We start from the raw sequence: 13,100 nt of genomic DNA on the forward strand, positions 1-13,100 counted from the left end.
ACCATACCTTAGATACAAAAGATATGGCCCACAGAGTGCTAGTTTTTGCAAACTTCAGCTTAGATTCCCCATTCCCCTGCAGGTGCTGCTGTTCTAAGTTTTGAGGTCATATCAATCTCCTGTTCTACAAAATCATCTGTAATTGTCCTTGTCTTGCAGTTTGTAGGAATAAAGGTGATCTCTGCGGGTTTTTGTTACGGATATTCAGAAAACAGGCAGTCTGCTTCAGTCATCAAGGCGGCACAAATTACAGGAACGTAGCTATATACATTTATACCTACCTTTTACAACACATAAATGTGCATGCCAACTATACGCAGCACTGGCCTCCTGGGAAAGTCTCAGCTTACCCACAGTATCACAAACACAGGCATTCTAGGTACAGAATAGAGTAATATAGACAGACTACCTCTACCATCTGCAAAATACCAGTCTGTGAGAAAATAGCCTCCCCACTATACTCAGAAGGGGCACCAGCAAAAAGAAAATCAAAGACTATATAAAACTTACCCTCTAGCAAATCAGAAGCTGATCCTAAACAGTATTCCATAACCAACTGCAAGAAAAAAGCATGCTTTTAAATAACAGGGTAGACAGTTCCCCCCTGCCCCCGAAACAGTTACTACTTGAATGGGTGAGAAACAGTAGAGGCAAATAAAACCTTAAGTCACAGGAAAGGCAATAAGCAATGAACAAAATAAAACGTTCTGAACATTCCAGCAACGTCAAGACATCTTTCATTGTTGGAAAGAAGGTTTAGGCACCGGGAAGTCCATGGGGAGATATTGTAGAGGATGTTCCATAATAATTGTTTAATCTGCATGAACAGAGAGGCCTGCCTCAGTGAAGGAGGGATTTGTTCCAATATCCTAAATATCTATTCCCTTTAAATTACCTGGCAGCTTCTTCAGAGGAAAGGGACTACAGGCAGCATGGGATGAATACTGCTGCATGTAAAGACACTGCATGTACTGAGTATTTGATAGCTGTACTGTACATTTTCCGCTCATGAAGATCTCTCCATCACTCACCCATGCCGTATGCTCTTTCAGGTAACAGCCCTTATACTCTATGGTGTTGGGGTGCTTCAGCTGTTGTAGAAACTTAACTTCTTTGATGATATCCTGCCATTTCTAGTAGAAAAAACAAAAAGGCATAAATACATTTCTTTCCTTCATCCCCTACATACTCTCATACACCACACACTGTAGTACAGTCTGAAAAGCAACCATAAAACTATTTTACAATGTGAAGACAGTAAGAGTCAGTTGCAAAAGCACAACTGTACACAACTAAAGTTGTCTGGATCTCTACTGCATTAAAAGCCCCCCAAGACATATTTAAATAACTTGAGGGTTACAGTATTTTTTTTCCTCATTTTATCTGCAATATATTTTACTTAAGGCATTGCTACTGTTTTGCTTATTGAGTTGTCCAGTGGTCTCAAACCTCGTAACAAGCCAGGCACCACCACATACAGTATGTGCTGCAGACGGTAGCAGTGAGCTGTTCACTCCCTTCTGTAAAGCAGTACAAGGCAACTCACATTTGGAAGACCTCAGCGCATGCAGGAGACCAGCAGGTAAGCAAGGCAAAATGAGTTTAAAACATCCCTGTTTGCTCCTAACAAACAGATTCTTTACTGCATCTCAACCCACCAATCCAAAAGAACAGAGTCAATCCAAGTACAGAGCATCACAACACAAAGAAATAGAAGGAGCAACTAAAAAGCAACAATTGAAGTGAGATTGGTATTTTGAATAGAAGGTCTATGTAATTTTAGATTATAGATCCTGAAAAGTATTTCAAATCAGCTATACATTTCAGCTGACACCTCAAAGAGTTGTGGTTATGGCTCCAGTAGCCGGCGTGCTCTTAATGCACTTACTACTGAAATAACCACTCTACAAGCATTCTGAATTCCCATTCACTTCCTTAAACAGAACTACTTGTCAAAATTTGCATAAACTCATTTTCCCTCCACAAATCTCCATGATTCCTATGGAAGTGAACAACTACAGCATTAAGAAGCTGATCTGCTAGTGTCACATGAAATACGCAGCTAATTTCACTGTTCACATTTACATCAGGGTTGCAAGAGCTTCTGCATGCAGAATTGGCTTTATTCATCTTACCTCATTCGTTTGCTTTCCACTATAGGACATTTTCTTGACTGCCACCACCTCATTAGTGTGGGAATTTGTAGCCTGGAGTAAGGAGAGAGAAATAGATTGAAAGAAATTTCATTTCCCCCCCTCCCTCCCCATGGAGTGAGCTGTGCCCTTGGCAAATGCAGGCTTTTCTCTCCTCTGCTGTATCCTTGCAAACTCCTACACTGCAGAGGCTTCTTCCTCATGATAAGATTTACCAATCAACTATTATAACACTTTTTCCTGACTTTATCTATCTGTCCATATCCATTGTTCCTCCCTTGGCCCTTACTGCACTCGCCACCTCTCTACTGAGACACAAATCAAGGCCCAATATTGCAGCTACTGAGAACATGCAAAATATAGCTTCATTGGAATTGCAGTAAAACCAGTTTTAGATCAACCTTTGGAAAAAATGTTTTTCAAGGAAACAAAGATATGTATCAAAATCTCTATAATTTCATCCAAAGCTCCCATACAGTATTGATATTCTTAAACATCTATTTCAATTTCCGGTTTCAAGAAGATGCTTCATTCTGGAATTTATCTCAATTAAAAAAAGCAACCTTCCTTTCACTGCACCAGATCTCAGGTTTGCAATGAATATTACTCAGTCATCAAAATTCTACTTTTCTGCAGTCTGTATGATACAGGGAGGGGACTGGAGGCTGAAAAGTCTCTACTTGCCTGGATTGGCACTGACCTCATTTCTGCACATTAAGGACAGAAAAGTTGGAGGTTTTAGTCTTAAAAGAGTTGTTGAAATCCCAGTACCTCCAACCATTTACCATTTTTGGCACAAAAAATTAGTGACAGTTAAAAGCTTAAAATACAATAGAAGCTAAGTGTGGTAAATCCTTCTTTCTGCTACTTGAGAGGATGACTACTATACTTTCAAGTAAAGTATTAGTGAAAGACATTTCACGATGCATACAGTGACTTCAAAGACAAATGATGTTGCGTGAACCAATAGAGCACAGGAATTACTAAAGGGAGTTGACACACTTACTCTTCACAGCACACACTCCTCCTCCAATGAGTCAGAGAAAGCTAAAAACAAGTAACTTCTGGATAAGGCAAAACCCTTCCTAACCATTCATCATCCTGATTCAGCACATAGAAGATCAAGAATATTTTACTCAAATAGATTAATTAATGCTGGTGTTCTAAAGAAATTTCCAAGTTTCTTCATATGAACACAGTATCTCTCATTTCAGCTGGAATTTTTTGCCGAACGGCTCACTGTCAGGTTCTCACAGTTGTAGGTGAAGTTCTTGCTGTACCAAGCACTTGGGATCCCTCTGCCTGAAATAACTTAAAGGGCTGTACAAGCACACTTGACAGAAATATCCACTTGCTGAAGTGGTTTTGGCTATACCTGTAGATCTTTAGTGAAAAGCTTGGCAGAAAACAAGCACATTTTGCTTGCAAAAACTCCTTTGCATTGCCCTCATCTGCTTTATCACTTTTCCATATTTCTTAAATGGATAAAAGTAGGTTCTTCTTGATGAAAACTATATTCTTCTGAAGTGTGAAATCAACTATAAGTTGATCTCAAGTCAAGTTAGCATCAACTTTAAAACCTTGTGAGAAGTGACGTATTTTTTCTTAGCCTTCTAATATATGAAGTATCATTTCTTTCAAGCCTTAAAAGAAATTTCAAATGATCTTGCCAAGCCTTGGCAACGGTATACTGGAAAACTAAACAGCTTGCAAAAATTGAGCTTAAATTTAATTTATACTAGAATAATCATATTAATCCATAATAACAACAGTGACAAGCTACAGATCAATGTATTTGCTGTTTGTAGTAGTGTCAGTACCAATTTAAATAAAAAGGTCTTAGAGATGCAGCAAGAGTGTAACAATCCATGCCCTGCCCCTTTTTATGTACCTGAAGTCTCTTCCCCATTCTTTTGGAAGATTTAGAAAGACCTCTTCCTTCAAAGTTTTCTTCTGACCTATTCTCCTCTTTTGATGCCAAGCACGCCAGAATCCCTGGAATCTTGCCATGACAATCCAAGATCTTATTCTTGGCCTCTGCCTTACTCCAAGATGCACAAGAATCAAGATATAAGATTGGCTGCAGATACTTTTAAAAAGGAGGGAAAACAAAGACACATAGCATCCCCTGTGTGGTAGGGAAAAGCTCTAGCGTGACCCATACAAAGCAGGGTATAGCTAGAGACCTTCCTCAGGTGAACAGATGGATCCTGGGCCACCGTGCACTGAAAACTGCAAACAGGTGAGTTCCTGCTCATGACTTACATGTACAGCAGGACAGGGCAAAGACTCCGAAGAACACATTACTGGATGCCAAGTGCTTCATGCATCAGGAAGGAAAGCTTCAGTTTCAAATGGTGGCAAAGAAGTGCAGATGTATCACAGAAAAGTGGTGATGCATCTAATTACTATGTTACCACAGTAATATTACTACAGACATGACCACAAATCACCATCGAGCTTGGAGGATGCAGTTGCTGCTAGGATATCGCAAGGAGCTGCAGTCTGACTAAACTCTCCAATGTTTTTGAAGCACAGACCACTTAAATAAAGCATCCAGGGAAAGGACAAAGAGAAGCATCGGGGAATCTCAAGTCTTTTACCTAACCACAGTGACATCCCAGTTGTAAGCCTGCTTGGTAGACTGGATCTCTGACACTCGTTATGCTCTTCCTCTGGAATGATGAGGAACTTCTGAACACCAGAGCTAAATGATAAAGGTAGCACCTTCACTACTTCATCTTTACCCTAAAGCATAGCATGCACCCTTTCCCTTCGGTTTTGAAAAACACTGGGTAGAACCTCCCTACTCCCATCTAAAAAAATCCTTGCTCTTCTTACAGAGTTGATCCACACGTATTGTAAACCTTACAGCCTCATCCTCTTACACATGTAGTACATTTAACATTATACTTTTTACCAACCTGTCACTTACTCCTACATTTAAAAGTGCCTCTCCCACTGCTGACAATCCCCATGGCAGAAACCCCCCTGTGTCATTACTACCAGATTATACACTGAGGAATTACATTGTTGTCCCTCAAAACATGCACTGCTTATCTGATGTGGAATGTCAGGCTCCTCTCCTGTTCTAACAGTTCCACCAGCACTTCCATCACTGCACACACTATAAACTGTGAATTGGAGTGCTCGCGAATAATTCATGCTAGTTACTGCCAGCTTCTGGAGTTAGAGGTGTAAGGGTACTTGCCTAACAACTTTAATGTCTGATATTCAGAAATCTCAGTTCTAGTGAACTTGATCTTCTGGAGTGGCAGGCCATGCTACCAAGCAGCTTTAATTTGTCTCTGATTTTTTCGTAGTGAATTCTATTTTAGTTTCACTGATAGCAATTACATTATAATTATTTCCAAATCCAGTATTTTTGGATTTGGCTTTGATACTAATTGTAAAAGCGCTGTTGTTCTCACTTTCCAGATTAAAGCCTCTTGACTATCAATTAACACAATACATCCTTCCTGGTGGAATTCTCATTCCTCTTAAGACTTTCTCTTTGCTTTTGCCATTTAAGCATTTGCTATTGAAGATAGTATGTTATGAGATGAACATGGGGACAAGGAAGGTGGTAAAACAAAATGATATTTCAAAGACATCTTTAACTTCTAAATTATCAGAGCAGCAGAAAAACCATTCAAAAGCCTGAATGCAATTTGATGCTACTTCCACGGTATCTTTACCCAAGTAGCCACAAGACCAATTCATTAACAAAAGTAGCTTTTAACTCCAAATGCATTTTGAATCATTAATTCACTGGATCTATTCATTTGCAATGATTTACAAGCCTATGAGCACCAAGTAGAGCATCTTGAAATTCCAGTTTGACAAATTAATTTCCAACTGTTTAAATTCAACTTTCAGCATCAGACAGCACAAGATACCATAGACTTAACCTGAATGGTTGGGTGCACTATTAAGACTATAGTAAACTGTGACTGTAAATAGAGCTGTAACAGTCAAGAGCTCAGGAGTGCCCTGGAAACGCTTATTTTTGAGATGTGTTATGAGAAAGTTAATACACACAAAGCACTAAGGGCCCAAAGGACACCGAATTTTTAAGAATGCTGAAAATCTCTAAAGTGCTACTTAAAATGGTTCTGTTTTCCAAAGAAGAGGTAAAGAGCAATACTTACAAAGTAAACCGCTCCAAAACTTCCATGTCCAATTTCATGTAAACCCACAAATATTTCTTCAGGATCATCTTTGTAGAACAGGTCAGCTATTTCTGGGTCCTTTGGCACCCCTTTGCGCATGTTGAACAGTATTATGAACTAGTTCGCGCTTTCAATTCCCAATCAATTTCTTCCTTCATCGACAAAGTAGTCTGTAGACAGCATTCAGCACCTGGTGAAAAAGTTCATCTTTAATCTGGTTCCTTTACACGTGTTTCTGTTCTTGCTTCTCTGACAGCAAAATAAGAGGAAACACTTTCAGGAGCAATAGACTTCACTATTGTTTCCTTCAACTAATTCTTTTTTAATTATTAGTCCAATTTAGATATAGAGATTAAAATGCATTCAGAGTACAACAGCTCTATCTCACACAGGAAGCAAGTGCTGCAGTTACACTAAAGTCCACTTGAAGACAAGAGTCCTGTTGCTATGCAAAACATCCTGTGATACCAGTTTGTTATTCTTCATGCTGGTCTCCTAACATGTCAGTTTTTAGACTATCACCATTGTTCCTCCTACTTTTCTCTGCTTTTTGTTTGCTTTGTTTCTCTACTCCCACTTGCCAGCTGGTGCTAGTAGAAGAGTTAGCTTCTAATCCACAGAAACACTTCACAATCACATGATTTTTATTTATATATTCAGTGCTTTAAGACAGCTAGCGCTACTGGGTTGTGATGGCTCCCAGGTCACAGAATTGCTTTGAAAATTCCTAGACTCTATCGTGGAAGGCAGATCTTTACCTCCTTAACGTCTTCCTTTAGCCTAAGTGTATAATTAGACAGCACAGAACTGACCTGCACTGAAATGAAGATTCTAAATATTCATCCTAAAAATTGTATTTAGGGGAAAAAAATAAATCGCATTTCCTATCAAAAAATCCTGAAAAATTTGCATTGGTTCATTAGACAGCGGTGTGCAAAAGCAACACTGGATGCCTCTACCCTGCTGCTTTTGACTTCTGAAACCCAGCAGATTATCTGCAGGTGAGTCAACTGGAGTAATTGCTAACAATCATCTGAAGCAAGTCTCAAAACTGCTTCCAGATATGTAGTTCAGCACCTCATTTATTGAGACCATATCTTCTCTGCGCAGAAACGACTTCTGAGAACATACACTAAAATGTTCAGCCTACCTCATGATACAAACCATTTAAAGAGAGACCAGCTGAAATTTAGCTATTGGATGAAATTAAAACTAACACACACGTAAAAGGTTTTAGAAGGTTTCAGGCTGCAAGTGCCATCCAGACCGAGCGATAAAGCAGAGTACAATTTTGGTCTGGGACTGAGTCTCCTTGGCTCAGGCTGATAAGTAACAGAGCAAGCAGCACAACAAACTGCAGTTCATTAGAGGTACACAGAGTTCTCTGCTGGAGCCTACCTGGGTAACTGTGGCACAAAGCATGCTCTGTGGCTCAGATTCCTTTCAGCAGCATTGTCCTGTGCTCTCGTCCTCCGAGACTCTATGCGTTCCCGTATTCTGCAAAGGAAAACAAATATCAGTATTTAGAAAAAGTATTTTAAGTTTCATACCTTATTCTAATACACAAAAATACTATGTCCAGAAAAGACCAACGACTATCAAGGCACCATTTGAAAGGAGTACTGGCTGTAAATGCTCATGGTGCCTCTTTAGGTGAAGATACTCACTTCCTGTGCTCCACAGCCCTTGGGCTTGTTATGTATCATTATAAGACAGGAAGGCAGGAAAAGAGGTTAAATGCCAAATTCTTTGACTTTTTATAAAGACTCTTAAGCTTGCTGAGGCATAGGAGGAACATGGAAGTTTGCTCTCAGACTACACTTTCTCGATTGTGAGCTTTGTCCTTTTTTAGGCAAAGCCGAGTCTAGTATTTAGCTCAGTATGCTGTATCAGCTGACATACATGACTTCAAAGAAAGTCCTAGGCCTTAATAAGTCAAATGTTGTTGGATTCCACTGGGGAGAGAACAAGCAATGAAGAGATGAAAAAGGAGGGCAACCAGTTAGACACATCAGCTGAAATCAGGTCCAGACTGCTCACAGTTAAGGATGCAACTGCCCGCAGTCACCCATTCCTACCGTGTGTAGCAACACCCCCAAACAGCCACAGCCGGCCTCTCAGTGGAGTCAACCACACCGAGAACTTGGAATAATAAAAAGGTTAGAACCTCATAGAAAAGGTTCTCGTGTAGCCACATCCCCGGGAAAAATGCTTCACAAGTAAAGCACACTGCAGTAGTAACATTGCCAAAAATCTGAATTAATATACACCTGAATTAATCACAAACAAACTATTTCCTCTTCTCATTTATTAGGAAAAAATATACAAGCAGAAGTCTTCCTGCTAGTAGCTAACATTACCAAAGAAATTGTATTTTTGTCTACTGTTCTCAACACAGAGCCATACTATTGAGCTGTGAAAAAGCTATTTGAAGAGTTCTAGAAAAAGGTTCTGCAATGTTTAGTTTAAAAAAAAACCCAAACCAAAAAACTCAAGTATAAACAAATGACAAAAGCCAGATGAATTAAATGATTATTCATTCTCAGCTGATTTGCCTCACCCAAAGGTGCTATATTTACTACATGCCTGCAGACAGGGGCAAAGAATGCAGTATTTCAGGTCTGGCATTCTTCAGCCAAGTGAAAAAAAAATCTATTTGGCTTTAGAACAATAAAACCAAACTGATGAAGAAAGCAATTTATCCATCTCTAGTCAAATGAACCTCCCTGCCACAAACAAAGCCTGTGCAGCTCTAATATTCAAGGATAAATTAGTATTTAAAATGGGAAACTAAATGTCAATAATTAAAAGTTAAGCCCTAAGTAATAATGTCATCCTCCAATTGGGACAAGCATTTATAGTGAGGCTGTACAGTAAGTAAATCTTCTCAGCAGGACTATTATTTTCCAGTAACGTTTATCAGAAAAACTTTGGATGGAAAGTGTATCGAGAGTAACCGGAGTCCTGTCGATGTGAACACAATTGCCAACTGCTCCATGTGATCCCGCAGCACCTTTTGGCACAAGCTCTGAGCACCCTTTGCATCACCACATCACAGCACTGGATATGTGGTTTGGGCACGGGGCAGTGTAAGACAGAAAAGGTACCAATCACACCACTGCGGTAAGTTGGCAAGGTCACAAATTCTTAATATTACATCTCTGTTCTAGAAACAGGAAAGACTGAAATAAAGAGGGTCTAAACAATGGCAGATAATTATGGGAGTCGAATGCCATTAGTAGAAAAACCTCAAGTTCAAGGTATGGTCAATCTAAGCAAGTTCTTGTAGTTACTGAACTAGCACATCAAGAAACAATTTCTGCTAGATGCCAGATTTCTATTCTTTGTCCTCCAAAAAGCACACCTAAAGCAGTATTTAAGACTCTCTGCATGTTCTGAAGACCTCAAACGCAAACGGCATTAATCACACTGGTGGTGACTTATGGAAGTGACAAGTGACTCAAGATTTTCAGTGTTTGTGGGGTCAGCATTTTGTTCAGGTAAGGCCATTTGGAGATGCCTTAAACTGCCTACCTAGAAATTAAAGCTCTCAATCAACAGTTACTAGTGAAAAATCCTCACCTTGGAGGAAAAAACTGCTTGTGCATCACTTGTGAAATACTGTAAGGGGCTAGAAAAAAAAAGGATGAATTCTAACTAATACTGAAGAACTGCATTGAAAACCACAAGCGCAAGATGATTATGTTCTTAAACCAACGAAGCAATTCTGCTCAGAGCAGTTGTGTACTACTCCCCGCCTCTCCCAACCCTCAAACACAGAACACAACCCAGCCAAAGGGACCCCCTCTCAATGGACGCGTAGTTACTGCTGTAGTTCTGGCCCATTGCCATTTTATCATGGTGTTTCAAGGATTCTCTACTCCTCACTTACACTAAATGGTGCTTTTAGTGGCTGGGGCAAGATGACAGCAGGTCTTATGGAGTTTCACCAGAAAATGATGGTAGAGTATGGGAACAGTCAGGCCAGGAGAAGGAACAATAAACTAGTGACATGTCCTGCAGACTACTCGTAGATGAACCCCGGATAATGCTGTAACAAGTCTCACCACTATAGCAAGCAAATTGGTTTGTTTTGGGTTTGGGTTTGGTTTTTTTTTTTTCCAAAAAGTTTAAAGAAAAGCACAATTCCTTCCAGCCTAAGCAGCCCTCACAATTAACAAGCATGTATTACTGCTTCTGCTACATATGTCTGCACAAAGATTCTCCCGCTACCAATTATGACCTATAGGTGCTATATTAACAACAACAGAAAAGACCTTCACCTGAATATAAAGGAAGCAACAAAACACAACTGGAAGTGCCTTTAAGAAGAGCTGAACTACCAACATTTCCAAGTATTCCATTGATCTAAGACTATATTCATGTACAAGACCAGTTATACTTGCACACTCAAATTCTGTAACTGCTAATGAGATGTTTTCAGAGCATGGTATCAGAAGAGCTAAGATATTCACTTCTTTCTTTGTCAAGTCCACTAAACAACCAGCAGCCCACCCAGCATCCTTACCTCACACACTCAATACACACAGCACTGTTTCCACTCCCTACAAGCATCTCAGTTTCAACACTCCAATAAAGTGCAAGTGCGTGGCTTGTAAAACTCAGTTTTACAGTTTGAATTGCATCTCACAACACTACAGGCCCCTTTCAAGTGTGTACAAATTAACATTAGTTCTTAACTGCACCCCGGTACTTCCCAAAACAAGGACAAACTTTTCCACTTCAAGTAGAAAAACAAGCTACAGGAAACTGGGTGGAATAGCAGCAGATTCCACTCATAGGAGGAGCAACGTGACACGGCTCATGCATTCATTTTTAGATGAATATTTTTGGGGGAATAATTTTACATCAGAATTCTTCTTCCAAGAATGACAAACACAGAGTCCCCTTTCTTCATTTCAGTCTCTACGAAATCTCAAAAAATCTGGAAGACAACATTAAGAAGGAAATCCTCAGATAAATTCAGCCGATAAAAAGTGTCCTGAATAAGAAACCTTTTGAGCACATGCTCCAGTTATATTGGGTTGTTTGATTATTTTGGGTTTTCGGAGGGGGGGGATTTTTGTTTTTAAGAAGTAGGAGCCTTTTTCCTCCCTTTAATTGCTACACATGGCTAGCTAGCAGGGCCATAGGCAAACACTTCATCCAGTGGCTTTGCAGGTAATTCCCTCACGAGCAGACCACAACCTAGGATGACGAGTCCATTCCTTCACAGAAGCGGGTACTCTGGCTTTTGGAGAAAGACTCTTGAACCTCCATATTTTAAGCTTTTCAGTGTCATTTCTTTGACTATTAAGAATTACTTTTCCAGCTAATGTTACATAACTGAAACAACATACGTGTGTTTTTCCTAGTATATTAGCACTTAGTTTATTTTAATGCTTAAAACAGTGAGATACACCTATCTGGTATATAAATTCAAGCTACTCAAGTTTGTTGAAAGTGACCACAAAAAAGCAACTGTACTACAATCTTTGCTTAATTAATCATTGATTCCAATATACTCAGAATGCTGAGATTTCACTTGGGTCTAGAAGCAGCAAGTCTTCTCATGTCCTTTCTGCAAATTTCTAAGAAGCAAAATGACCCAACCTGTACATAACAGAAACAGAAGGTACCCAGTGACCTTCAGTAGCAAAGAAAGGTATTTTTGAGCATTTGAAAACACTCTCCGATATCAGGATAGCGCTCCCTGAAGGCGTATGGCAGGGGGACCAGCTTCAGGAATCAGGACAGTGTCTGCTAGGAAAGCTGGATAAAGTTATCAGGACGTAAGCACACAAGGCACCTAGTCATATAGTTAGCAGTCGAGACATACACCAGTTCCTCAAATACTACTTTTTTTCCCCCTCTGCTTTTCAAAGAAATAACTTCCCAGAACATTCAAGTCAATGACACACACCATTTTTATTACCATTTGCATGCTATTCGGATGCGATCACAGCTCTTCACTACCTTCTAAAAAGAACTGCAAGAATTTTTCTTTGCCAAGTATTCAGCTTAGCAATCCACTTCGACTATCACCCTGACACATACATACTTTGATCCAGTATTCTCCAGCGCTCACGTGTGTGCATTGGGTCATTTAGTGTTAACAAGATTACTCACGCTAATAAAAAACCCTGAATCAGAACTTTACTAAGGTGATCACAGTGCCCCTGGGACACAAAATTAAACTACTAACTTGCAGGTCTTATTGTAGATACATTCCTTCAGTGAAGCACCTTTTTTTTCCCAGATTAGAAGCAGTAGTTTACAAGGAAACATTGTTCCATTTGCAACGCCTCTATGACTAGTTATTTATGTGTCAAGAATAAGACAATAAACTTATTTAAAAAAACCCAACAAAAACAAACATAAAACCAGTGGGCTTAAAGTCAAGAAACAAACAATTAGTTTTAGTCATAGGAACATTTCAACAAGTATGAAGTCAAGCAACATGCCAGCCTTCCAAAGGAAACCATACCAGTCGTTCACTGGAAATCCTCCTGGCAAAGACACACCAGCTACTGCAGGAAGTTGAGGGGTGTCATAAGGTGTGACAGAATGCAAATGCATCAAAACCCACCTATACATTGTCTTTCTCCTTGCTCTCCAAAAAGACTTTATGGCTGATTATTAAGTTTCAGTAATTGCAGAGTGATTATTAGGCACTGAAGTGAGGAACTAGTGGCACCTATGGCACTGATCCATCTTGACCTGCAGCCAAGTAGTAACTATAATCCTCCCCTGCCTCCAAAAATATTAATTTATA

The 13,100-nt window shown here is 39.6% G+C and overlaps 1 protein-coding gene across 9 annotated transcripts in view; it reads right to left on the minus strand.

Moving 5' to 3' along the window:
• Positions 1-13,100, minus strand: part of TAOK3 (TAO kinase 3) — a 91,923-nt gene that overhangs the window by 42,727 nt on the left and 36,096 nt on the right. For all 9 annotated transcript variants that reach the window (XM_054843879.1, XM_054843884.1, XM_054843881.1 and 6 more), the window contains 5 exons: positions 7,724-7,822; positions 6,305-6,515; positions 2,136-2,207; positions 1,032-1,133; positions 511-556 (listed from right to left, as the gene is read on the minus strand). In XM_054843879.1, coding sequence (XP_054699854.1) covers positions 511-556; positions 1,032-1,133; positions 2,136-2,207; positions 6,305-6,424 — 340 coding nt within the window. In that variant the 5' untranslated portion in view covers positions 6,425-6,515; positions 7,724-7,822. The remainder of the gene's footprint in view (positions 1-510; positions 557-1,031; positions 1,134-2,135; positions 2,208-6,304; positions 6,516-7,723; positions 7,823-13,100) is intronic.

This window comes from Grus americana, chromosome 16 (assembly GCF_028858705.1).
Source record: "Grus americana isolate bGruAme1 chromosome 16, bGruAme1.mat, whole genome shotgun sequence".
Lineage (NCBI taxonomy): Eukaryota > Metazoa > Chordata > Aves > Gruiformes > Gruidae > Grus > Grus americana.